Source organism: Acanthopagrus latus, chromosome 18 (genome assembly GCF_904848185.1).
Source record: "Acanthopagrus latus isolate v.2019 chromosome 18, fAcaLat1.1, whole genome shotgun sequence".
Lineage (NCBI taxonomy): Eukaryota > Metazoa > Chordata > Actinopteri > Spariformes > Sparidae > Acanthopagrus > Acanthopagrus latus.
The window spans coordinates 22210819-22236221 of NC_051056.1; the positions used below are offsets into that span (position 1 = coordinate 22210819).

The 25403-nt window shown below is 42.5% G+C and overlaps 1 protein-coding gene across 3 annotated transcripts in view; it reads right to left on the minus strand.

The window, feature by feature from the left end:
* pcdh11 (protocadherin 11) overlaps positions 1-22455 on the minus strand; it is a 150911-nt gene extending 128456 nt beyond the window's left edge. Inside the window, exons 1-4 of one of the 3 annotated variants that reach the window (XM_037076892.1) lie at positions 21298-22455; positions 20924-21160; positions 12046-12118; positions 2861-3441 (exon numbers count right to left, since the gene is read on the minus strand). In XM_037076892.1, the coding sequence (XP_036932787.1) occupies positions 2861-3400 (540 nt within the window). In that variant the 5' untranslated portion in view covers positions 3401-3441; positions 12046-12118; positions 20924-21160; positions 21298-22455. Of the gene's footprint in view, positions 1-2860; positions 3442-9466; positions 10488-12045; positions 12119-20923 lie in introns of those variants that run through there. The other 2 variants (XM_037076894.1, XM_037076893.1) reach the window with 2 other exon arrangements.
* Between the last annotated feature and the right edge of the window lie 2948 nt (positions 22456-25403).

The following is a 25403-nucleotide window of genomic DNA, read 5'->3' on the forward strand; positions in this document are numbered from 1 at the left end:
CTTTCATGCCTTCTGTATGTTGACAACTGAGGCACGCCACATGTGGAGTGACGTACCATTGAGTATCGCTCACTGTGATACACAATGGTCGCAATTTCAGCACCGTGCCCTACACAACAGAAAACTGGGCAAACTATCGTTCTGAGGGGAGCTTCTGAGACAAATCTCTCAGGACCATACAAAGATAGTCCAAGGGTGGCTTAGCAGCCAGGAGCTATTCTAGGAAGTGCTTGCACATTCCTTCCCCACTAAACCCTTGGCTTTCTGCTGCACTCCTAAAATAAAAGATACCAAAGGTTGAAAAATGTTCTTGCTCTTTTAATGCTCCTCCCTGTGCTAGACTCATATGGAATCTGGAACACAAGGAAATTAATCTCGAGTACAATAAGAACATAATGAGAAGAACTGAATCAGGGACGGCGTGCTGAGGATGCTCAAAGAAGAATTTCCTGCGAGAGATAATCCGACCACAGTCTAGGCGAGGATTTAAGAAAGCTTTATATTGTGGAAAGGGCAACAAAAAAAACAAAAAAAAAAAATGATTGCAGATGATCATCATAATGAGCAGAACATTTGGTTGGTGATTTTCCAGGCATAAACAATTCAGGACATCGCGCTGGAGAGGCCTTGGCAGTGGGACTCTTTAAAAATGCAAATTGGTATTCAAAGCAGACACGGACGGCAACGATTCTGTTCATTCCAAGCCAGTGTTAACTTCATCCGAGGCACCAAGATGGACTTGTCATTTCTGCACCGTGCTCTCAAATCCTGTAACCTCCCTTTATTTATTTTGTTTAGGTTTCCCTCCAGAGTGCTCGCATCTCCCCCTTTAATTACACTCCATTTGAAAGAGCTCATGTCATCTCCAATATCCATCTATCCACAAAGAACCGAGTGTTGTCTAGACTGTAAATGAAGAGTGCATGATATTATCCCACATTTCAAGATTTAGGGCCGACTCCATTAGGCAACGGAGAATATTGCACCGCAGTTTAATAAAGCATCAATTAGATGATGAAGAAAGGCTTTTTCCTAGTTCTACATGAGACACCGATTAACATAATATAGTACATTCCCTCTCCCTTGCTTGGATCTACTGGCACATGTAACCTGTTGCTCGAAAATTGGACATGCTGTATATGCTGCGTGTGCATTTTTCCTCGGCGTGTTACTCTGATATTACTGTACATGGCGAAAAACTTCCCCCTTCTTTACAGCCTTCTCTCATAATGAAATAAAGCATATGGACATATTAACGGCTGGTGTAAAAGATTGCAGGCCTCATGACATATTCAGCTTTATGAAAAAAGTAGGTCATATTTTCAACAAGTCAAAATTAATTTCCTATATGGCTGTACACCACAGCGCTAAAGCTCTATAGTAATGCAGCAGGTTTACAGCAGGAGCTACAATGCAGAAGCTCAATCAAAGTGCATTAGAAGCACGAGGGATGAAAAATCTGGCAAAAAGAAAAAAAAAAATGTTGGGAGAACTTCCTGATTAAAAATAGCCAACTAATCAGACCTGATATAGACAGGTGGCATGCTGCAGGCATCGCATTGTGTCAGACATTCATCAATAATATGTGTGCTGACTAATAATATTCTGCTTGCACCGGAGACAGTCATCCATTAGATCATTTGAAGAGACGATTCATTTCATACCTTCTATCCGGTTTTTATCTCTCTTTAAGTGTTTCTCCTCGATGGATTGCTACGTGGTCTTTTGGTTCATCAAATGTAACAGACGTAATTGTTCCGGACCCGGATTTCCAGAAAAGGCCTATTCATTTTGCTAACGTCGAACCTGAAGACTGCACTGGCATCGTGAGGCTTCAGGCCCCCGTATCTTTCAATATCTTTCACTCAGTCGCCATTGTGCTAAATTAATTTGTACAAGATGGCTTTTAGTTTAGCCGAGAGATCGCAGATATCCTGTAATAGCTTCTATCAACTTCACTTTTAGTGGGGTGAATATGCACTTAGAAATTCAGCTCAGGATGTTTGTCATTATTAATTATTCAATCGAAGCTGACAATTCACAAAATATCAAATAAAATATATATATGAGTCATGACTGGTATGTTCCCAGGCTCTGTATCAGCACGAGATCAGCATTCATAAATGAAGAAGTAGAACTCCAGGTAGGGTCGGGTGATGTACTGATATATTGTTGTTGTTGCATCTGGGTTTGGCTGACCAGACGAACAGACTGTCCTACTTGTTCCAATACTTGCCTTTACCCACTTAGTCATCATATTACTGATGATCACAATCTGTTAATTAGTGCCAGACTGATATATTGATTCGCTGATATTATGATAGGGCAGGAAACAATACTTGGGCGAATTGAAATGATTACATTTTGAGTGAAGTTTACTGTTTCACTTCACTGATGTTAATTTAGACTATAAAGTTGTACATCCTGCTTTAATTACATATTTTTGTCACAAGTGTTTCTTTCATAACCGCATTTGAGGGATCGCTGGAAAACTTGTGTGTATATCAGCCAAAATATCAATATTCACACAGTATCTGAATTATTTTCATCCCCTAAAATATGTACTGAAAACTACCTTCATATTTTATAACCCAGTCCTAGCATTTTTGAAGGGTAAATATATTTTCAAGATCTCTAGAAATCTGGCCTTATGGTATCAACCTCACCAACCCAACACTGAACAGAATTTTCATGCACAGCAACACTCCTAACATAAGTTTTTACAATAAACCTACAATAGCAAAGGCACGATGGGTTTGGAAAATGCCCCAGCGGTTAATATGTTCACCCTAAACACAGCAGAATGCCTCTTCATTTTCAGGTGTGCAGGTGTGAGGAATGAAACAGGAGGGAGCCTCACCTTGACCAGCTCGTAATGTTGGATCCCATTGATTCCTACGTCGGGGTCAAATGCCGAGGGCACCGGGTATCGGGTGTTGATGGCTGTGTTCTCTGGGATGGAGATGTTGATTACAGTGGACTGGAAAAGCGGCGCGTTGTCATTTACATCCTCGATCAGGAAGCGGATCTTGACCAATCTGAAGATCTCGTCGGGCAGCACGGCCACCTCGATCTCATAGTAGCAGCGTTTCTCAGCGAAGACCCCAGAGCACAGCTTCTCCCGGTCGATTCTGTGACCGGTGGTAAAGATCTCCCCCGTGTTGGCCTCCACCCTCACCAAAGGCACGTCACCTGTCTTGTACACAGGCTTGAACTGCAGCGGCGAGGATAGCCTGATGTTGGGGTCCAGGTTGAGGTCCAGGTCCTTGCGCAGGTTCCCGATGCGGACGTTCTCTGGCTGCTCCTCCTTCACCGTGTAGTCCCTCTCCTGGGCCCGGCATAGCAAGACCACACAGGTGAGCAAGACCACCAGCGCATGAGCCTGACTTGCTAAGTCCATACTCAAGAGTGGATTGGGGCTTCACTTCTACAGCAGCAATTCTGCCACAAGAAAAGCGAGACAGAGAGAAACAAAAAAAAAAAAAAGAGAAGGGAGACAGAACACACAATGTCAATGCACAAAGTGACATGGCCTTCAAGCTCTGCTGTAATTAGTACTATTCTCCCTCACGGAGAGTTTTCAACTTGACCTATTCATTCTAACTAGTTATGAGCCCACATCCTTCCCATGTCTTTGAGAGCAAATTAACGGCGGTTTTACACAATTAACCTTTGATGACATCCACTGAGCAAGCAGACACGTAAAGGTTAGCAGTTCACATATTCCATCAATCCATTTCATCACTGTAATGAACCCTTTCATATTTTTATTGAGACGCCTGAAAGCAGTTGAGTTCACTGTTGCGATAAAATTGTTTTGCTTTGAAAGAGCTTGTTCACAAACTACTGTGCACGCGGGGGGAAAAAAAAAAAAGGGACACGGCACAGAGAGGAACTTTCATATCTGAGTCAATGTGAGTCAATATGGTGCAGTGGTGTCTCCATAAAGTGCACCTCGCATCCACACTTGAGCTGATTCGGAGGCAGCGGAATTGAGCCTTAAGCATCCGTGCTTCCATGCATGAACACACAAACATACTCGCAGTAAACGCTTGACAGCAGCTATTAATGGACAACCTCATTTGCTCTGAATGTAAACAATTGAGCTCGCAAATATTTCATGAACGCCCATGTGTGTAAACACACACAATATGATAAGAGCACTGTTTAGAGGAACCGCAGCGGAAAGAGACAACAACGTGAAATTATTTATTGTGGGAGCAGCCATCAGTCAAATTAGCGAAATTTAATCATAACTTCATTACATCCTGATGAATGTGCTTTCTCCCGACGTCAAATTTAAACAGCATCCAGTTTACTGAGTGATGCCTGTGATAAAAAAACTTAAACGGAAAAAGTGCAGTGCGAATTGAGTTTTGCCATCACCAAATATAATTGATTAATAAGTCTTCTTGTGTTGGCTGCCACTTCGTTTGATGCTGTTGTTCTACAAAATCTTTACTTGTTTTATACCACCGACTGCTTGCCAAAGGGCAACAACCCCAATTGCCAAAACCCAAGTAGGTCATTGGAAGAGGATGAAGGAGTCACACTCGGCGACGCCTTCCCTGCCAGTATATGCTTGCATGAAATATTGACTGCTCTCCACCAGTTAATTAGTAGGTTATTTAGTCAGTTATTGGCGCAGTTACTTTGTGTGGTTTGCTCGCTGACATTTTGACTCGTTCATTTATTTAATCTATTCCTTGCATATATTTATATTTGATGGAATCCTCTCTGTAAAGGCATGGCCAGGCAGGCTTTGATGTGCTTTTGACATTACAGCTGTGGTAATGTGGTGTAATTATAAATGCATATCCATGTTCAGCATTTTTTCTTTCTTTCAGTAGAACCAGAGAAGCACTTTTCTGGTCTTGAGATCGTTTTTGGGTGCGCGATGACGTATCAGGGTAAAGCCACCAATGCGTGCCTTTGTTTACGTCTCATAAAAAGCCCCCATGTGCATCCCAGCGCAATATATTTAACCGCGAATATAATTTCATTGCTCACATCCCCCTGTGTGTTTAGGTCCAACACTCCCCTGAGTATTTTTTATCAATCTAATATGATTTTCCTCGAGATATTATTTATAGAGCAGCAGCCGGGAAATCAAACGTCCGTTCTCTTCAAAGTAAGGCAAGAATTGTGTGACAGCCATCACGGCAACGACATACAGCTGGTGGTGCGAATGCGAACATACCTGCAGTAACAAGGGACCCGCAAATTGCTCACTGGGAGCCGTAATATTTTCCTACTTTATGAAATTTCCATCCATCCATTTACATGAGTCAAACAATATCCAGTAGAAAAGGTATGACTACCTAAACTGCACTACAGGGGTTCTCTAAATTGGCAAGGCAACAGCGTTCATAGCCATTGAAGCTCTCGGCCTACCGACAAAGGGGAATTGATTAAAAATAAGAATTTAATTAAGCCGGTTTTGAATCAGCAACAATTGCAAGGCATTCGGGCAGCCTGTAAAGACAGATTTTCTTTTCACACGTTTCATAAAGCAGTCACATGAGACTCATTAAAGAACAGTTGGACAGAGAAAAAGCGTGGCTGACATTGATCAGCGCGAGGGTTATACATTCCACACATGCAGCACAGCCAGCGTTGCGCCGTCACGTCAAAATATTGATGAGATATATCCCATTAGCCACTGTGACACACTTTACTTTGAAGTGTGCATCTTTTCTTTTTTTTTTTCCTGAGAGTGAGCAGCAATTGCCTCACTGTGATGATCGCCAGGCAGTCCAAGGCTGAGCTCGCTCGACGCATAATGAAGTTTAAATTACATCCTTAAATGGGATGTGATTCGCCCGAGTGAAAAAAAAAAAAAAATGAAAAAAAGAAAACAGAAGAGATCAAAGCGTGATCTAGATTTCCTCTCCCTTGTAAGTGACAATAATGTTCCGCGGGATGAAGGGGTTTAGCATGTTTTTGACTCGGGGTACATGCAGGAGAACAGATGTAGCTGCAGACAGGACACCGTGGCCAATGCTAATGTGACGTTAAGGAAAACAGTTTGTGCCGGTGCTGGGGGAAGACGGATGTATGGAGCCACTTCTCTTCAAACACAGAGCTCGAATGCTACAATTATGCATGAAGATAATTTACAGGCACGTTGCCCTTGAGCATACTCGGCAAAACCTCTTTATTCTATTAAGTAACAATGGGTTCTTTTCTCACAACCCGTGATTTTTTTTTTTTTTTTCAACATCTGCATGGCTTTGCACTTGTCACAACTCTTTATAAAACCCGTCCATGAGGGATAAGCTAGGTGAGAGAGGGAATTGTGCTGGAGGGGGAGGAAAAAAAAAAAAAGTAAGAGGGAGGGAGAAAGGAATCCTAGGTGTCAGTCAGAGTGTCTCCTTTGCTTACATTTCACTAGTCTCCTGAAATGCTATTTTGAGCCCCAGACAGCAGGTTGAATCCAGTAGGCAAACTCAAGCCTCCCTCTTGGGAGACGCAGAGTGAAGAGGAGCAGGCCGGCCCCTGGATCACTTTACACAACGGTTTGATGGACAGGCCTTCCTGGTGTGTGCACCCGCCGCAAGGTAGCAGCGAGATGGGGAGACATTCAGCTGCTGTCACCCCCTACCCTCACCCCTAAGAATACCATCAGCTGGAAACTTTTAGTGAAGAGAGTTTAAGGCTGGGACCCGAGACATCTGGAGTCCTTTAACTGTCAAAGGCAGGTATCCGCCGCAGTATCTACCATTATTGCCTGTGGATTCCAAAGAGATTTTCAAATGAGGGGCATTGGTTGAGGTAATACTTCTGATTGTCTTGGGATTTTTTTTTCTCTTTTAACTGCTTTAAGGATCACTGACAGCCTGACAGACCAGGTTTCTGTCAAGATCAGTCAGTTCTTTTTTCAGTCCACGCAGCCAGAACAATTCTCTTAACAACACGGAGGAGGAGCAGGAGGAGGGAAAAAAAAAAAAAAAAAAAAAAAGTTGCGATCTCTTGGGGAAACTTTGACTGCATTACCTGAATCGTACTGGAATTTAAGGACGTACAAGAACGTGAGGCTCGGAAATAAATGGCAATGGTGACACTGTTAATATCAGATTTCAAAAACTGACAAAAAGGCGTGCATTCAAGTTCACAACGTCGCTTTGATTTGCACGTCACGCCATCGCTCAGAGCCGCAAAGAAACGGATGATGTATGAAAATCCGACGCAGTGTTTGCATTGAACCCAGGCAGCGGCGTTCGGACGCACATCCCGGTGGCTGTTCACACTTAAACCCGCTTCTTACATCTTCAACGGACTCTGGACTATGAGGAGTTGTGTGCGACTCCTTGTGTGATTAAATGGTCGCCAGGTGATAACTCTTAGCCCTCCTGCATTAGCAAAATGGCGCGCTAATTTACAGTGCCGCGATCACGGACCTCAAGAGGGCAGTCCATACATGCAAATGCAAGAGCTAAGTGCGACCACTGCGGCGTGGCGTTACGTCATCTCAGACGCTAGCTTTGAAATATAAATCCCTGGGTTTTTTTTTATTGACCTTCAATCTGGACAGGTCAATAAACAGTCAGAGAAACCAGACAATGAATGAAACCAGAGTCAGAACCAGATACTTGCTAGTTTTCTTATCTGATAACACAAAACGTTTTAAAGACCATTTTCTTCTACTTTTGTTTCTTTTTTACAAGTGGCAAATATTTGCGCTGGAAAATGTGCTTTTGACACAAGAACGGGATTCTGACATTGGGTCTTTCACTCATGCTCAATAAAAAAAAAAAAAACAACACCCAAGGACAATTCAACCACTGCAACGCTGTGACAATCAACGCGACATTCAGGGGAAGATCTGAAACCAAACATGGCCTGAAGTGATGGAGTAGAAACTCTTCACTGAGCCCTTTTTTCTGCCTTCCACAGTCACACATCTCTAATGTATGGAGCCTGAGTGTCAACCAGTGGAGCTGCTGAGCACTCAACTGTAAGATGGGGGGGGGGAAACACACACACACACACACACACACACACTAAAAGGCAAAGCAAACAACATGCAACATCCACAACACCTTTGGAGGCGTCTCTGAGGCTACAGGTTAGCAACTCTGACGAACTCTTTGGGAAAGTGAATCTACCCACGTTCAGTTGCGTTTACCAAAGGGGGGGATGGAAGAAGACTGGAGGGGTGTATGGTGGCCCACACGTACAGTTAAGTCAGGCTATGTGATCAGTTGCCCTGCGCCTATGGATGAATATAAAACGGAATGTTGCGTGAGCAAATGTTTTTATTCTATTTTACTGCGTTTCTCAGATCAATCAAACACTCAACCGGCTTCCATTTGCTCGCTGCCTCTTCTTTTAATATAAACGCCTACAGCCAGAATACGCTGCTCACCTTGGGAAGGTTTCACATTACCATTTGATTTAATTCCCCAGCAAATATAGAGTTCTGAGGGAGGGGTGGAGGGGGGCTGGGTGGCGGTTGGAGTTGGGGTTGGGGGCTCCTGGGAGTCTTTAAAAAATAAAAACAACGGGCCCCTAATAATGAAATAATCTATCGCATATTGAGCAGGTAGAAGATATTAAGAATCCAAAAAAACTACCAACTGTGGCGGTTAATCTTCGAGCCCAGCGGGGATTAACAGCGTGACTATTTGAACTATTCCTGGCACAAAACAGTTATATATTTATTTATTTATGTATTTATGCGTTTGGTCCTGTAGTCTGAGCGTGAACGCACCAGTCCCCGAGGTTATGGTCTGTGGCGGCTTCTTGCAACCCGCTTGACCAACGAGCGCGCAGTTGGTCCGCGCACCCACGCACCGAGCTCAAGCGGCCGAGCTGCCCTGAGAAAAACCCGCACTGACAAGTCCCCGCAGTTTCGGGGACGCTCCTGGAAAGTGTGGGCCTTATCTACCCGGACGATCAGCGCGTTGAGCAAGACTAAATAAACGCCCGAAGTCGTGACCACGCAGACGCGCGGGTGCACATTCGGTTAATGCGACAGCTCGGCTCAGCACCGCTGTCCGTGGATAATTTCTATTTACATCAGGTGCTCGGGGGGACGGGGACGGGGGGTGGTGGTGGTGGTGGGGAGGGACGTCTGTTTCCTCTTTTTTTGGAGCAGCTCTAGGAAAAAAAGCCACGGCAACACCAAAATGACCCGCCGTCGCCGCACACTGACTCATCCAAGTGCCTCGTAAGACTGGCACTAAATTTGCGCCAAGCTCATGTCGCTGGTTGTAAGATGGAAAAAAAAAAAAAAAAAAAAAAAACAGACGGCACAGATGCTCGCCGATATCGGGGCATCGATTTCGGTTTTTCATACGGAGCACATAAATTAGGCTGCTGGGCAGTCTCCAGCGTGTCTGAATGCGCTCAGGAGACAGACTAGTCATGTGCACGCATTTGCTGGAGAGACGGCTGAAGTAAAAAAAAAGAAGAAGAAGAAGAAAAAAAACATTAAAGACACGAATGAAGGAGCGGGGCTTACCTTTTCTTTTTTCTTTTTCCGAGCGAACAGGAGGAAAAATCAACCGTGAGTGCCGTCGCGTAGAGACATCACTGATTTACAAAAAAATGAAGTGCCACGATTTTAACTGAAGTCGGGGGGGGGAAGAAGGGGGAGAAAGGATCCTCATCAGAAGCGGCAGCACAAATGCGTTGCAAGTAGAAAAAAAAATGTTATCCACTACAAAAACTTATCCATGCGCTAAAAAAACAACTGCGGTCCTCATGTGCAGGAGAAAAAGAAAAAGAAAAAAAAAAAGCAAAGAAGCAAACCAGGCACAGCGATCAACTTTGTTTGGAAAGGACGCTGTAATTCCTCCTCGGATGTCTCGGGCTCACAATCCCACGGGCGGAGATACGCATCGGTCCAAGCTTGTTTTGGGTTTGTTTTTTCCTTTTTTTTTTTTTTTTTTTACATTAACTTTGAATCCCCCGAGCCTATATAAAAACCCCTACTTTAACTGGACCGGCTTGAAAAATCGCCGGCACCCCGAACTTACACGTGCGCGTTAAAAGGAATTCTCGACCTGCGCGTAAAAACTTCAATCCAAGAGCGCAAAAAAAGGATGTACATGGAAAAAAAAAAACAGCGAACAAAAATGGACTTCTGCTGGAAAAAGGATTCAGCGCTCGAAACCTAATTTATTTTTATAACCACTTGTTTTGACTGATTCGAGGTTGTGCACGCTCCCGATCCCCCCCAAAAAAACTCTTAAAGGAGGGATGCTGCGAGCGCATCGCCCCCCCGGTGGAGTTGGATCAAAGTGTGCCTCAGTGCAGCATCACTTACAGGAGCCGGGATAGGCGGTTCACCGTATCTCTCTGCTAAGCTGTAGATGTCTCAGTAGTATTGTATGAACTCAGTTCCTCAATACTGCCCACCTCTCTCCCTCTCGCTCTCCCTCCGACTGACATCATGGGCTGAAGGAGGAGCCAGCCGCAGATTTAAGAGCCCCGGTCCTCTTAAAGCCGCACTGCGTTGGAGAGAGATGCTTGCTCTGAGATGTAGGTGGATGCCGTGCTCTGTGTGTGTGTGTGTGTGTGTGTGTGTGTGTGTGTGTGCGTGTGTATGTGTGGAACACAGACGCCTCTGCCGTTTGCAGTAGCCACACTGCTTCAGAAAATCCGCCTGAAAGCAGGAGGGGGGCACTGTTCACTTTTACACAGAGCTTTATTTTTCTTTTCTTTTTTTTTGTTTTGTTTTGTTTTGTTTTTTTTTCTGTTTTTCCATTTCCAAATGAGGTCTCCTGTATCAGCGACGCCACCCGAATAAAGGATGACGCTCAAGATTGTTTTCAGACATTCCCCAGAGTATCAACAGGCCACGGTGAGGCTCTCAGCGAGGGGATGAGAGGGAGAAATTAGCCTGGAAATGGGTTTATCCAGAGCTTCCATGTCTATAATGGTGTCAACTCATTTCCCTGCCGACGTGCCCCAATCAGAGTTCAGATTATTACCATGAACACTTGAAATGCAAGAATGGCAGCGAGGCATTACCTGGAAAATTGGGGGGGGGCACCTGTATAAAAATCGACAGGGTAGCTGAAACGCCTCATTAAAATGATGCAGGATCAGATATTCCTTATCAGTGAAGTGCTAAAAAGTTGTATTAACAGCGAGTATTTATGGCCATAAAACTAATTGAAGTAAAAATAAATAAATTTTAAAAAAATCAACAAATCTCATTGCAGCTCAAGGGCAAAAAAGTCAGACAGGCATCAATGCAACATATTGACCGGCTCCAAAATCACCGATCACAAATCATCGCGCTGTCACTTTCTGCCGCTGCGGCAAACGGAATGGGCGCTCCCGTCCTTAAACACCCGTGAGTAGATCATCAAAGGTTGCTTTTATGGGGCGATGGGGGTGGGGGAGGGGGGCATTATGGGTTACGGTCACGCTAAGGTCAAACGATCACCGCCACCACCACCACCACGTAACAGCTGATTAGCCTTGTCCGTCCGCCTTCACCTCACACAACAAATGGCTGTAACTTTGCATTTTAACAAGTTTAGCCCCTGGCAAGGTCTCGCAAACAGCATTCTTCACCTGCTCAACGATTCCTTCCACATTATTACACGTCACAACACTCATCCCCGAAGACGCGGGAGCAGCGGCAGGGCCAGGTGGCAGTTTTTTTCTTTGTTTAGTCCACATCACACTTAAAGTCCAAAGGCGACACAGAGCACCACAATGTGTTTTTCTTCATTTTACTGTAAGTGTCTGATGATCTCTTAAAGACTCGCTCAGAGGACCTGAGGGGCACGGGATTCCTCACGCTTGATGCATACGGCTGTTCTGATATTTCCAAATGAACTTTCAGAAGAGCATTTTTTTGGGCCTTTCTGATAACTTGAAATAAATCTACGGAGCACACTGGGTCCAATTATGTAGGACGCATCGCCAGTGTGTTTTAACTCCTACACATGAACGGAAGATATCTGATACTGGCGGAGATTACTGTTTAACCATTGATTGATTATTGATGTCAAAGAAAGGGCCTGCGTTATGATGCTGCAGCAGCTTAACCAAAGCAGAAGATCAGCTGTAAGGTCCACTCACCGATAGTCGCGCTCGTGGAGAGTCCGGACACCGGATGTCCCTGGAGGTCATCACAGGTCGGGGTTGAGTTTAGCTGGAACACATGGGGTTGTCAAACTGTTGCATGTTTCTTATCATTTATCAAACTGAATAGGATAATGAGAATTAGCATGCGATGCTAACCTAAGAAGAACCCATTTTTCCCCAAAATCCAAAACACATATTTTTCCTCTTACTTGTATTCCTAGTGTGCACATTCTAGATTGTTTTGCTGTGAGTTGCCAAGTTTTGGAGATATGGGCTAGTTGTGTGCCTTCTCTTGAATAGAATGGAACTAGATGGTACTGGACTTGTGATTCTCAGAAAGAAAGAAAGAAAGAGAGAAAGAAAGCAAACCCGACTGTGAGCAGTTTAATGTTGGGACTAGTTTCTTTCTGTATCACTGCACAGATAAAAGTGTGCGTCTACTCATGGATGAGAACGCTACAGCAAGCTGAGGAGGGCGCTTTTAATGTCAGCATCCCTCCCTGTCAGGAGCACAACCCTCTTGAGCATCGGCAGATGCACGCGTCCTTTCAGTGACTCGGTTCCAAGAAAGTACTTCCTACATGGAACTGACCACAACAAGGGCTGTGGATTATCCCAAGTACCTCGGTCTTGATTCCTGAAAAGAGTTTTTCCGATGCTTTTTTTCTTCTTTTTTTTTCATTCAGCTTTCAGCACCATAAACCCAGTGTAGTTCCATTATATGTCAGAGATGTCAGACACAAATGGCCGATAACTACAAGAGTTGGCAACTCACACCGAAACGATCTAGGTGGAGAAATAGCACCGCGGGTATGAGAAATTTCTGATTTTCGGAAGTGAACTGTCCCCCTTGAGACATTTATACATCTTTTGCCTTCGACTTCGGTCTGAAGCGAGGCTCGCTTTTGTTTCGAAAAGATATGATCAAAGAGACCTTTCCCCACAACATTGCTTTTAATTATGGCTGCAGTTGGCCTCCCACTGAATCCATGACTTGTTATGCACACATGTAAAAGAAATAATTGGAAGAAAGGAGCACCCTCACTAATATACCTTATCAGTCAGGCACAGCTGGGGAAGACGATGGGTGAAAGAAGGGTGGCGGAGCTAAATTGCAAGGTCGCCATGTATTAACATTCAGAGGTTTCGAGTAAGAATAGATTCTTTGCCGACCTTAGCCAATTATTTTATTATTTAATTTTTCATATGTATATGTGAGCATTTTGGGCCTTAATTGTTAATGCGGATATTGCAGGCAGCGTAGAAATGGAGTGTGACTCAGAAAGAGAGCAGTTGAAGTATGTCCGAATAATACAGAAGACATTTTTGAGGAGTTGGGAGACATACTGACAAAACATTTTTTCTTATCCATACAGGCTGGGTTTGTATCCATGGCAACTTTGGAGAACCGCTGAGATTTACCACAATGAGTTGAAACTATCTCTATTGCCTCATTTCTTTCTGTCTGTTTCTTTCTCTCGCACTTTCTCAAGGATCTCTGGAGAAAGAGAAAGATTTGAGAAAGATCGAGTGGACAGAGCGAGGACAATTCAATATTTGCTTTTACCTTATTGGCAACAGAGGAGGACTTTCAGAGAAACAGTGCAGAAACCAGAGATAGTCAAAGACACCATGGACAAAATGATATTTGAATTCTTCCATACAGTGTGGATATGCGGCATGCGTGGCTGATAGTGAAGACGATAAAAAGCCTCGAGGCAAGATGATTACAGTCTGTCATGTCTGGGGGAGAAATGGCGAAAAGAATCGGAGGGTCGTCCGTATCAGACTGATGCTTTGAGTATTATTAGTTGTTTGCGACAGAGGTCTCCATATACAAACAGAATTACACTTCTAGTTGTGTTTTAGCTTTTAATAATCTTTGCCTTTGTCGTTGCTCAAGAATCATCACTTCGAGACACACAACTTGTTTTTACGGGATATGTTGTGTCTACTTTGTGTACATGTATGTTAAGAGCCTGCTCACATGTTCACACTGATCCGATCACAAGAGGAAAGCTCTCAGCATGAGTGTGAATTCCACACACACACACACACACACACACACACACACACACACACACACACACACACACACAGTGTGTTTCAGCTAAGCATCAAACTGGTAACCGCAAAATCCCCAGACTCCCTGAAAATGTGTGTGATGTTCAGAGTTGTTGAGTGAGGACAGAGTCTAAAATATTTGAGCCTTCTTGTAAAATTCCATTTGGGCCTTTTTTTGTTCATTCGGCAAATGTTATTCATGACAATATTTCTTTCTTTGTGTGCCATGGTGTGCGTTTGTTTCATTGATGGTTGTGTTAAAATGAGATCTGATCACAAGTGGTCGTCTAGGCGCACGTCGAGATGCATTTTAATACCAGGAGAGACCTGACGGGTTTAAAGATGTCCGCTCGTGATTGGATCTCTCAGCACAGATGTGACGATCAGGTCTGAATACTCTGCTAGCAGAGGTACAACCTTTAATTGCAAGAAGTGATTCAATTTCGGAGGAAACCGAAAGTTAACTTGAGCCGACCACTGAATGGAAACTCATCAAATACTTTGGGATGGTGGACTGCTCAGCCTACCAAACCGAAGCCTCAGTATTTGACAAGTTGGTTTCAAATTCAACCTTTAAAGCACTTTTTCCAGAAACTGCATTGTAATAGTTTTTGTTTATTACGTATAATACTGTTCAGTACTATAAAAGATTGTGTAGCTTCAATGTGTGATGCTGTCATGTGATTTCAGACTATAAAAATCCTAAATGATCACAAAAACGGTTCATGTTAAGAGAAGAATTTGTGGCCATCACCATTTACACAGTACTAGCAAAAGGAGTACCCGTTATTATTAGTAATTGTATTTGTGTGTTAAAAACTAAAAATTTTGTCGTATTTGATCTCAATCAAGCCTCAGCGTCAACTTGACGTGGAACTCCTTTTTTCCTGAGAAGACCGCTGACAGTAAAATCCTGTCAGATGAGGCTGAAACATGGCTAAAGCAGGACGAGACGGAATTCACCACAATGCCCAGAACTCTGGAGGCTAATGAAGGGTCTAACATTGACTGACGTGCATTTGCAACATACCAATTAGACCACAGCCAGCACTGTGAACCTCCATTATTGTCAGTTGACATGTTCTCACCTAATGTTCCACGGGAAAATTAATATGTGTACGTGTGTGTGTGTGTGAGAGAGAGAGAGAGAGATACCAGTTATTGTCTGCAAGAGCTGATTCAAATGTGCCTTAATGCCTCGCAGAAAAAACTAGTAATTGCATATCCAAGAATTTGCACAGGTTTGGTTTGACTTCGCCGCAGTTTTGTCGCGTCATGTTTTTGCCCCTCGTCAGGTGCGTCGCTGCTAATTGCTTCTGGCAGACTAACAAGCAAGGGTAATCCTATCATTAAGCACTTAGGTGCCGATGTGGAATCAACGATGACCATTAATAATTTATGAATCACCTATTTACAGCACTGACATCATACGGTGCGTGTCTGTGCGAAAACCTTATGTCATAAACACAACACAACTGTTATAAATAGTGCAATCTGAATGCAGTCGTCATGCGATAAAGCCTGGGTGGAAAAGTGTCAGTTAATGACAGCGTGCATTGATATGACTTTGAGTGTAAATTAATAATGAGGCAGTCGTAGCGTGTTGTTCGTCTGCTCCGTTTCATGTTCATCACACACCTGCTCTCTCCAATGGAACAGCACAGGATCAATTTGGAGTGCAAGAGAAGAACAAATGTTTCACCTGCTCACTTTCATCTGTCAGTTTACGCTCAAAATAAACACAAATATTACAAATGCTTAAAAATACATGCAGAACATCAACAGATTTCAACGTGTCAGTGTCTCTGTTTCAAGATGGATGCCTAAACTCTATCAATTCCGCTTTTTCGGAGAGCTTTCTCTCTCTTAAGAAGTAACTGACTGTTAAAACAGCCTTTGTTGGTTGTTTGATGAAGGCGATTGTACACGCTGTGGTGATGTTTCTTTCCATCTGTCTGCTGTGAAACAGAGCCTGGGGCAACACTGTCAGATGAGAATGGTTTGCTTGGCTGTATACTGTACATTCAGTTGAATAAAGTCCCATCTGTACTCATGTGCATCTGTGCATTCAGTCATTTGCACAATCGTTAGGGAAAAACATAAAACTTCCCAAGAAAAGTGGACTCATTTTAATCACTCGCAAAAACTCAGTATTTGGATAAAATGATCTATTACAACATCTATTGAAAATAAAAAAAAAATAAAAAATAAAAATTATAATGAGGTTTTAAGTTCTTCAATACCACTCACACAGAACCGATTAATAAAGATATGCAACACTTGTTTAACGGAGTACCTCGGGTTGGGATTGCACAATGCGTTGCCTTTGCATGGTGAAGGTCACTGAATTGATTTCAAATAAAATTTTATGTGGTGAAGATTTCAATCTTAATAACAAGCCTTTGTGAGGTCAAGAACAACACTGGCCCTGGTGGCGACAAAACAAGTGGGAAATAAATTGCATGGAAGTGCGTTGTGGGGGGGGGCGGGGGGTCTAAATCAATCAACGTCTTTGAATTGGCAGCCTTTTCTCGCTCCATGCTTGAAATTTCACATCGCGTCTTTTTTTTTTTTTCACACAAGAAACGAAGAAGCTGACCAATGACACTGAAACACATGGTGAGATCAATACTCACATATTTCTCCTTCATCCACTATTTTTTAGGGGTGTGACAGGAGAGAAAAAGAATAGTGCTTCCATAATCACCAAGGAGTCATTATTTGGCACTCTTCCCCCCCAGATGGCCGAGTGCTTGATGTTCTTGTCACGTTGTGTTGCATTTTCCCTGCCTTGAATGGGCTGTGTACACAACCATTGTTTGATGAGTAAAATTGAAGGCAAGCCTTGTAAACTGTGGGTGCCCCCTTGCCAAAGACATGGCACTGCAAAGACAATGTGTGCAGACATCTCTTTTGCACTCTTGAGACTTCATGCTCCTTAGCTGGAGACTGGAGAGAGGGAGCTGTCTGTATTATTTGAAAAAGGACTGACAACTTCTGGGGCTAGAAAACTTTTATTGTTGAAGAAAAAGAACCTTTTACCACAGTGGATTTATGTTAAACTACCATGTCACGTGCCACAGATTATGTTGCCTTGTAGATGACAACTCTTTGCAGTGGACAGATTTTCCCCTCGGTTGACGGAGAACAACTTTGCACATCCGTCATGACAACCCGTGCCAGCAACACAGCTCTGCTGCATGTTTTATTTGATGTTTTGTTGGATTAAAATTATCAGACACTCTGAATGACATAAGTGCTTTTAGGAGCAACAGAAGCAGTGCAACACAGAGTTTCCCCACCATAACCCCTTCAATGAGTCCTTCAGCTTGTCCTGGGTCTTTTCTTAATGAGGACAGTACTTTTCCACTTGGATGATGAAGGAAAAGTCTTCATCCTTCCATACTGAGGTGTGCATACTTCTGATTGCTTTTTGTTCTTCATGGTTTGGACTAGGTCACTGAGTTCATTTCGGAGACTTCTGACTTCATCTTACATTAATGATATGGTGTTTAACATGGCAACAGTTTGAGGAAGGTTGTTTCTTGTTTCAACATAACAGCGCCCATGTGTAAAAAGTGAAGTCGGGTAAGAACTTGACTGATCTGCTCAGACAACCTGTTCTCACTCCAGACTCATCAATTATGGCAGCATCTGTGTGTGGCCCTAAGCATCAAACTGCTATGCTATACTTACACCCTTCACATCATCAATGTCCAGTCAGACTTTCAAAGTAAAGCTTGCTGAGAAACATTTTACATATTGGGTTTTGTACTCTTAATGATGTGATATAGTTGCACTCCGGTTAATTTTGGGTACAAGATGTACATGGTAAGGTTTAGGAAAATATTATACTTTAGGTTCAAATAAGTGTGTTGCTCATGCAAATGATGTAAGTTAAGTCAACTTTGATTTTTGGACGCAAAAATCATCCCAGGTCCACCTGGGTATTAGTTTGGTTTGACCCATCCATCAATCCGACAATGCCAGGTTTTCTTTCTCTTTATATTACTATGCTTGAGGGGAGCCTTTAGAAAAAATGCCCCATGGGTACCTATAGCATCATAGTTTGATGCACAGAGCTATAGACCAAATTGCTGTTATTGATGCATTGGCAGTGAGAAGGGGTCGACTCAGAGCACTGACCCAAACCTTGATGAACACCTTTGAGATAAACTGGAACTGCAAGTAGGTCACATTGGCTAATATCCGTGGGCAGACTTGACTTATGTTCTGGTAGCTAAATGAAAGAAACCACCTGCAGCCAGCTTCTGAACTGTTACGCCTCATTTGTTTGACGCTCCATGTATTTTTCTTCATGTAAACTTTGGTTCCTCCGTTGTGCTTAGTTTATCACTATCAATGCAAATTCCACCGAAGTCAGAAAGATGGCATCATCTGCAAAAAGCAGACATATTGATCCAAACATTACCAAGACCCAGACTCTGCAGACCTCAGCTGTACTTTGATTTTTCTCTCCATGAATATCCCACACTGAAGCAGCAAGAGGATTCTTGTCAGTCTAACAGCTTCAGAAGAATATCTGGGCAGACTGTTGCTCTGAGTACACAGCACCAACGCTGACAAAGTAAACATAGTAAACATAGTGGCATATCTTTGTGTTGTCCTGTTTTGTAGTTATTTCGTGTGCCAAGTCTATTGCTATAAAATATGTATGCTTGTTTTTGACCACCTCAAGCTGTCACAGCTCGTCAGAAGTTCAAATCTGATCATCGGCATAGTGTTTTTATTTTCTCTATGGTTTCAGACCACTTTAGCTAATGCTTCCCTTGGAGGAAGTAGCTTGCTCTCCCACTCCACAAGATGTTTCCTTGAAGGTCTGCATGAGTAATGCTGTGTATATGTTTGTGGAGGCCTTTTTGATCTAGTGTATAAATGTTACTGATGCAAAGCACAGACAATAATGGCCCCCAAGGTAATTCACTGGTTTCTGCTCCCATTCCCACTGTCACACAAGGATGTTAAATTATTTCTAACTACACTTAAGGTGGTATTATTTCACTGAAAGAATCACCCTGCTAGGTCTGAGACAATTCACGTAGGCGAGATACAGTGCACAGGCATTGCTTACAGGGGACTAGCAGGGCAGTAAGGCTAAGTGACAGCAAAGCATCGTAGTTTGACAAGCAACACGGCTAAGAGGGAATCAGCATGTTTATTCATCAGTCAAACCAACTTTTTTTTTAACATTTTCTGGGGGTGTTAAGGATGGCTGTTATTTTCCAAAGGACACACAGTTTACTGTGACTGACACTTTTGTCTTTGTTTCAACTTGAAATTTGTGAAAGCCACTTGGACACAGAAGAGGAGATGCTAAAATGTGCGGACTGATTATCCAATTAATCTTAAATTCAAGGTTGAGTGTAATGGCGTGAGCAAATGCAGCCTCGGTGCTTGCGTTTTGATGTAATATACAAGTAATTTGTGTTTAACAAGAATAGAGATTGTAAAATGGTCCACATTGTCAATAAAACTTTCATGTAAAATCTCATAAAACAAAGCATAAAACTTACTTATGTACCCCGTATGCAGAGAGTGAATGTATTTACTCTTGCAGATTGCGTTAGACTCTAAGACGTTTTATACAGTCACCTTAGTAAACAAACATTCCAAGGTGAAATATAAAGTAAGGCTTTGTGTGGATATAATTCATTTTCTCCTGAACTCTCTTTCACATGAACGAGTCTGGCAATGACAAAATAATGTGAATAAACACACTGAAATGTTTTCCATCCCGAGCCGTGCTCATGCGGAGTGGCCAAAACATTGCAAGGACAACGGAGGAGTACGATGTAAAGCATTGAGGTGTGACATGAGTTTCAGATGAATCACTTGTTCTATGACCAAACTTTAATTTGCCTGTAGCTGAATATGCCTGGTACTCTCTTGTGACGCCACTCCTTTACTGTATGTGGCTAGACATTCGATCAGAAACCAGTCCAATGGGTAAGCTTTGTTTAGTCCAGGAAGCCTTTGCCCTCTAACATGCTCAGTAAAGTCTGAAGGAAAAGACTGACATTTGACACCTCCAGTCATGACATCAACATGACATATTAATGTGTACCAGTCATTTGAGAACATGCCTGATTGACACTTGAGTATGAAACCCCTTGGCCTCAATCCAAACACTGACCTAGGAAGATAAAAACCTCCAGTCACTTCCACACATTACTAGTCAAACTAATAAATCAGCATATTGTCTTCCACCTTCATCAACATGCAAATTGTGCTCCCCAAAACAGTGCCCAACAAGCTTAGAATATAAAAAAACAAACAAAAAAACTTTCCAAATAAACAAGTAAACCTCAGAGAATATGCCTTGTGGATCTGAGACCAGTGGGAAAGAGGGTAGCTTGGAAAGGTGCACTCTAAATTTCCCATACAAATAAGAGGGATAATCCCAAATGTTCCAGCCTGTCAAGTCTGATAACATGGATGCTTAATCCAGACATGGCATCTTTTCCTTTTGTGCCAGCAGTGGGGAATTTTTGGACATGGCGGTAAAGCCATGTACTTATCATCGAAGACAGTCAGATTTGTTTCCTAAAATCTTCATGGCATGGTGTCATGTGTGGGGCAGGAAGGAAAAGCTGCTTCACAAAGTTGCTATTCAAGACGAAAGGGGAACGTGGTTGCCGAAGACCTCAGTTTGCCAGCAGGGCAACCGTAAGTAGTGGATAGTTGAGACTCTTGGCCGACAAACGCATTCTAGCTAAATAAAGAAAAGCAATAGAGGGATGCTAAACAGAGAGTGGGCTTTAACAGAGTAAACAATGGAGGTACTCACCAGTAGTACTCAGAGGAAACTCTCCAACGATGAGAAAAACAGAGCCAAAAGAAGATGCCAAACAAAGTAGAAGCCAATCATGGAGAGGGACACACACATCGCCTGTATCAATTCTGTTCGGACTACTGATGGCAATGAAAGGATGGAGATGGCTCAGCTGTAAAATATCTCGGGAACCAGGTAGCTTCCCTTTGTGAAACCCCCATTAGGTTGTCGCACTGCAGTCGGAACATTTTCCTGGGAAGAGGAGAAGGATAGGTGCTTTACAGTCTCTGTGCATGAATACAATATCCCCTAGGCACTCTGAAAAGTTTGCCCCAAGAAGGCGCTTTGACCAAAATGGCTGGGTTCAAGCGCTCATGCTCTGACGTTACCACAGATGAAGAGCACCTTGCACCAGACTGCTTGTTGGCAGGAAGAATGGAGTCTAAAATGTCGGGATGCTTCTGCAGCTTTCATAAACCAACTGGAGTCCCAAGATAAGCGCAGAGAGGCAAGGTTAGAAACCTGCGCTCCAAACATCCCCAATGGTCATGGACACCCCACAGCAGCAGCTGAGCTCTCAGGCAGAGGTTGCAGGTCAGATGAGGTTCACCTGCCAGTGTGCGACCTGGACAGGAAGGGAGGCAGTTTCAGATAGCATAAGGATGAGACGGAGTCTTTGTTGGCTGTTAATGGTGAGTGTTCTGAAGGCGTTGTTACACTTTCATTTACTAAATGAAAGAGAATGCCTATTTTTGTTCATGGTACTCTTCATATAGAGATGAGAGCAAGACTATAGCTTGTCTTGATCAGGATAATTAGTTCTGAAAATGTTTCAAAGAGGAGAGTCGTCAATGCCATAGAGCAATGACTTCTCATTTTTCCACCCCATTCTGGCCGTTTATTTATTTTTTTTTGTTTTGTTTTTTGTTTTTTTGTGCCTTCTTGTATGTTTCAAAGCTCCTGCATTGTGAAAGACAAAGAGGGCAAAGCAATATCTGCCATGTCAAATATAGACGTTTTCCCTGACATATCTTTCTTTCGAAATGTAACTGCAATAACAACTTAATGGGTTGGGTCTTAAAACGCTACTTGCTTACCAAGGCAAACGGTAATTGCTGAGCCCCTGTGTTGGGACCTTGGATCAAATTGCTATTGTATAATGCCAGCTTAGTGCAGAGCCAAGGCCAAAAGACTGAGGGGGAAAAAAAAAAGTGTTTTTTCTTTTAGTACTGCCCACATTAGTGTGACATGGTCTAATAGCAGGAGGGAGACAGAAGAAAAGTGGGAGATGAATGGTAATGGAAGGTAGGGAGGTCAGAAATCTGGATGCCATTGCCAGGAATGACCAAATGAATATAATGTGTTCGCACCAATGGAATTTGCAGATTGTTGTTGCAGTAGACAGCGACTCACTTCAGGGCCACTGCTGCCATCTGTGCTGCTTTCATTCAGAGGAATTGATGGTATGCACTGTAATTAAAATCTAAGGCCCAACTGAAAAGGGTGATTTCTGTATGCCCTGTGTACTTTGCACCCTCAGATGTCAACAGCAGCGTGCCAAAACATGGAATGTAGGGTTGTGGAAAGGAATGATGGAATTCAAACAAACAAAAATCAAAGCAATGATAATGAAAGACATAGAAGGTTGTGAAATAACGTGGGATCATGGGAGTTTTTGTCTCTATTGGTAAACAACCCTCATTGCTAATGATAACATCTGATGTGGCTCAGGTTGAAATGTTCACCATGGAGGATGTAATATTTTATGGTTTGAATCATGTTGAGTCACGTTTGTTGGTTCTTCACTTTCTGACGTATCATTTGGTCTTGCTTGTGTTTTGGTGACAGCTGACACAACAGAGGAGACCTTTTCCTTCGATAAAGTTCAGTAGGATTTCTCTGGGTGTGAACATTGTTGGCAACATTTGGAAAACACATTATGTATCAAATCTTTACTTGTTTTTGGACATTTTGATGTGGAAATATTGTATATTTAGAGTTAGGGTTAACCTTTAGGATTGGCACTGACTGCCAATTAAGGTTAGGGTTAGGTTCTGGTTGTGGGAGAATTTCCAGGCAACCATGCATGAGACATTTCTCATGTATTTTAAGTTCAAAATCTTATGCAACATAAAGGGTAGGGGGAAAATCATTCTTGTACAAATTATCATGTGATTGTTTGTGTTTGCATTTCATAATTGGAGGTACATCATGGATAGGTCACCAGCCAATCACATGTGGTACCACATAAAGATCATTTCTTCACTGTATTCTTTTCCCAAGCATATTGATAGTCCCCTCTTATCTAGTTGCTATACAGTCTCTTTTAAATCACTGTCTAATATTGCTCCAGTTAATAAATATTTGGGATGTAGCGTAAGAATCAAAAAGAGACACAAATTCCCTGATGAATATATTCATCTCACAGCTAATTGCCAAATGTATCATTTTCGAGAAAATTTGAAAGTGTTTTGCATGTCAGTGTTGTCTGTGAGTGACTTAAAGTCATGATCATGGCCTCATCCCACGCTGCCAGATGCTGTAGTTAATGACTGCCTCAAACAATGGATTTTACCCTGCAATTCATATTCTTCACTTGAGATAAAGACCTGTATTGTTACACTCTGTTGTGCGCAGTTACTCTATTGTTGGACTCATTACCAATTAGACAAGGCTAGAAATGTCCTCTTGTTAGAGCATTTCGTCTTTCAAGTCTTTTATTTCAACGCTACGGTCTATTAAACACGAGCTACGGTACAAATACAAACACAGCGCTGGAAGTGACTCGAAGTTTTGAACCAATTCATCTGTTGTGGCATGATGGGGACCTTTGAAAAGGAAGTACCAGGAAGCGCCAAAGCAAAGAGCATTTAACAGTTGGAGACAACAGCACAAACTCGTTCAAATACACTTCCTCGCTGTCAGCAAGAGATTGTCACAATAGATCACACAGTAACTTCCCGTAGAGCTGTCTCTGTCAGTCCATCAGTCACATTAGCAATCTAAGTGGGACTCAATCAAGTGCAGTCTTGGTAAGGGGGATCTGTCTGTCCCCAGTATGTGTCCATCAGAAGGAAAATGTTGAGTATTGATTTCATGTCTGGATGGCCTACAGACTGCAGCTGGAAGTGACTGTCAGTGACTCAGCGCGGTTTTGGTGACAGACTAAAGCTGATAGGGAAAGAGCTTTGAAGGTGCACAGAGAAACGATCGAGCAGATGTTTGCTGCAAAGACAGAAAATAATATATTCTTGACAATGTCATAAGAAACATCGGGTGCCAACTAGTTAACATAGCATCGCTGAACTCATAACCATCTTCCAGCTTATTTTGATATGAAGAATGACAGTAGTATGCCACGTTTATGGCAGTCTGCCAATCGTGGGTGCCAACGCAACAGCTCTGTGTAAATTCACATTAATCTTCTTGCCAAGGAACAACAGAAATAAGGATAATGAAAACGATGGTATCAGTTTTGTCCTGTTCTCATGTTTGGTATGCTGCCATCCCTCTCACTTATTGACAGTAGATGTTTACTTTTTATTGTTTTTTTTTTTAAGTGTTGGCAGGTCAGACCTTTTTAATGAGGGCAAATAGAGAGGCCAGGGCATATAAACACAGAGCCAAGTGTGTGTTCCACAGTTAAATTCAAAAATATTGGCTGCCAAAAAGAAGTGATAAGCAAAGCTTACTGTGAAGTGCAGAATTAATTTATACTGTTATACAGTTTGTTTGTTTGTTTGTTACATAATAAATATCATATATATTATTTTAAAATCACAGCAAACTGTACAACATACAACTAAAGGTCCAGTGTGTAGGATTTATGGGCAGAAATGGAAAATGATAATCATAATGTTAATGGTGAGGTTTTCATTAATGAAACCTGAAACTAGGAATCGACCCTATTCACACACATTATTTTTCTAGTGTGGTGCTCACAGTGGGAAGCTTGAATGCTGGGATACTTTGTTATATAAACTTAGGGAATCTGAACATTCTTTCATCACTAAACAGAAACTGAGAAGAAGATATTTTGAGGTTAAATGGCATATTCGCTAATGTTAGCGTTCAACCACTTCCTAGCTAGCGTTTGATTATATCTGTATGTTTCACCTCCAGGCTTATAATAAATGTGTCTTGTTACATGGAGTTTGCCATTTTTAATGGTTTTAAAGTTGCCTTGTGTCTGAATTGTACTATACAAATAAACTTGCCTTGCCTAGTGATCTGCAACCTCATTGCTAGATGCTCCTAAATCCTACATAGTGGTTCTTTAAAGGGGCATGTAACAGTTTTTTTTCTTTTACAAATAACTTATGCTAACTCATCATGCATGTCTAATGAAAGATGCTTTCCTGGTGCACTATGGAACATTGATTCATCCTAAAAGCTAAGGTTCAGGACAGTCTTAAGAAAAAATGGCACTTGTGATCCCCCTTCTATGATTGTGAGAGTAAAAGTAAGGCATGGCATTCCAGCAGTAGCAGAAGTA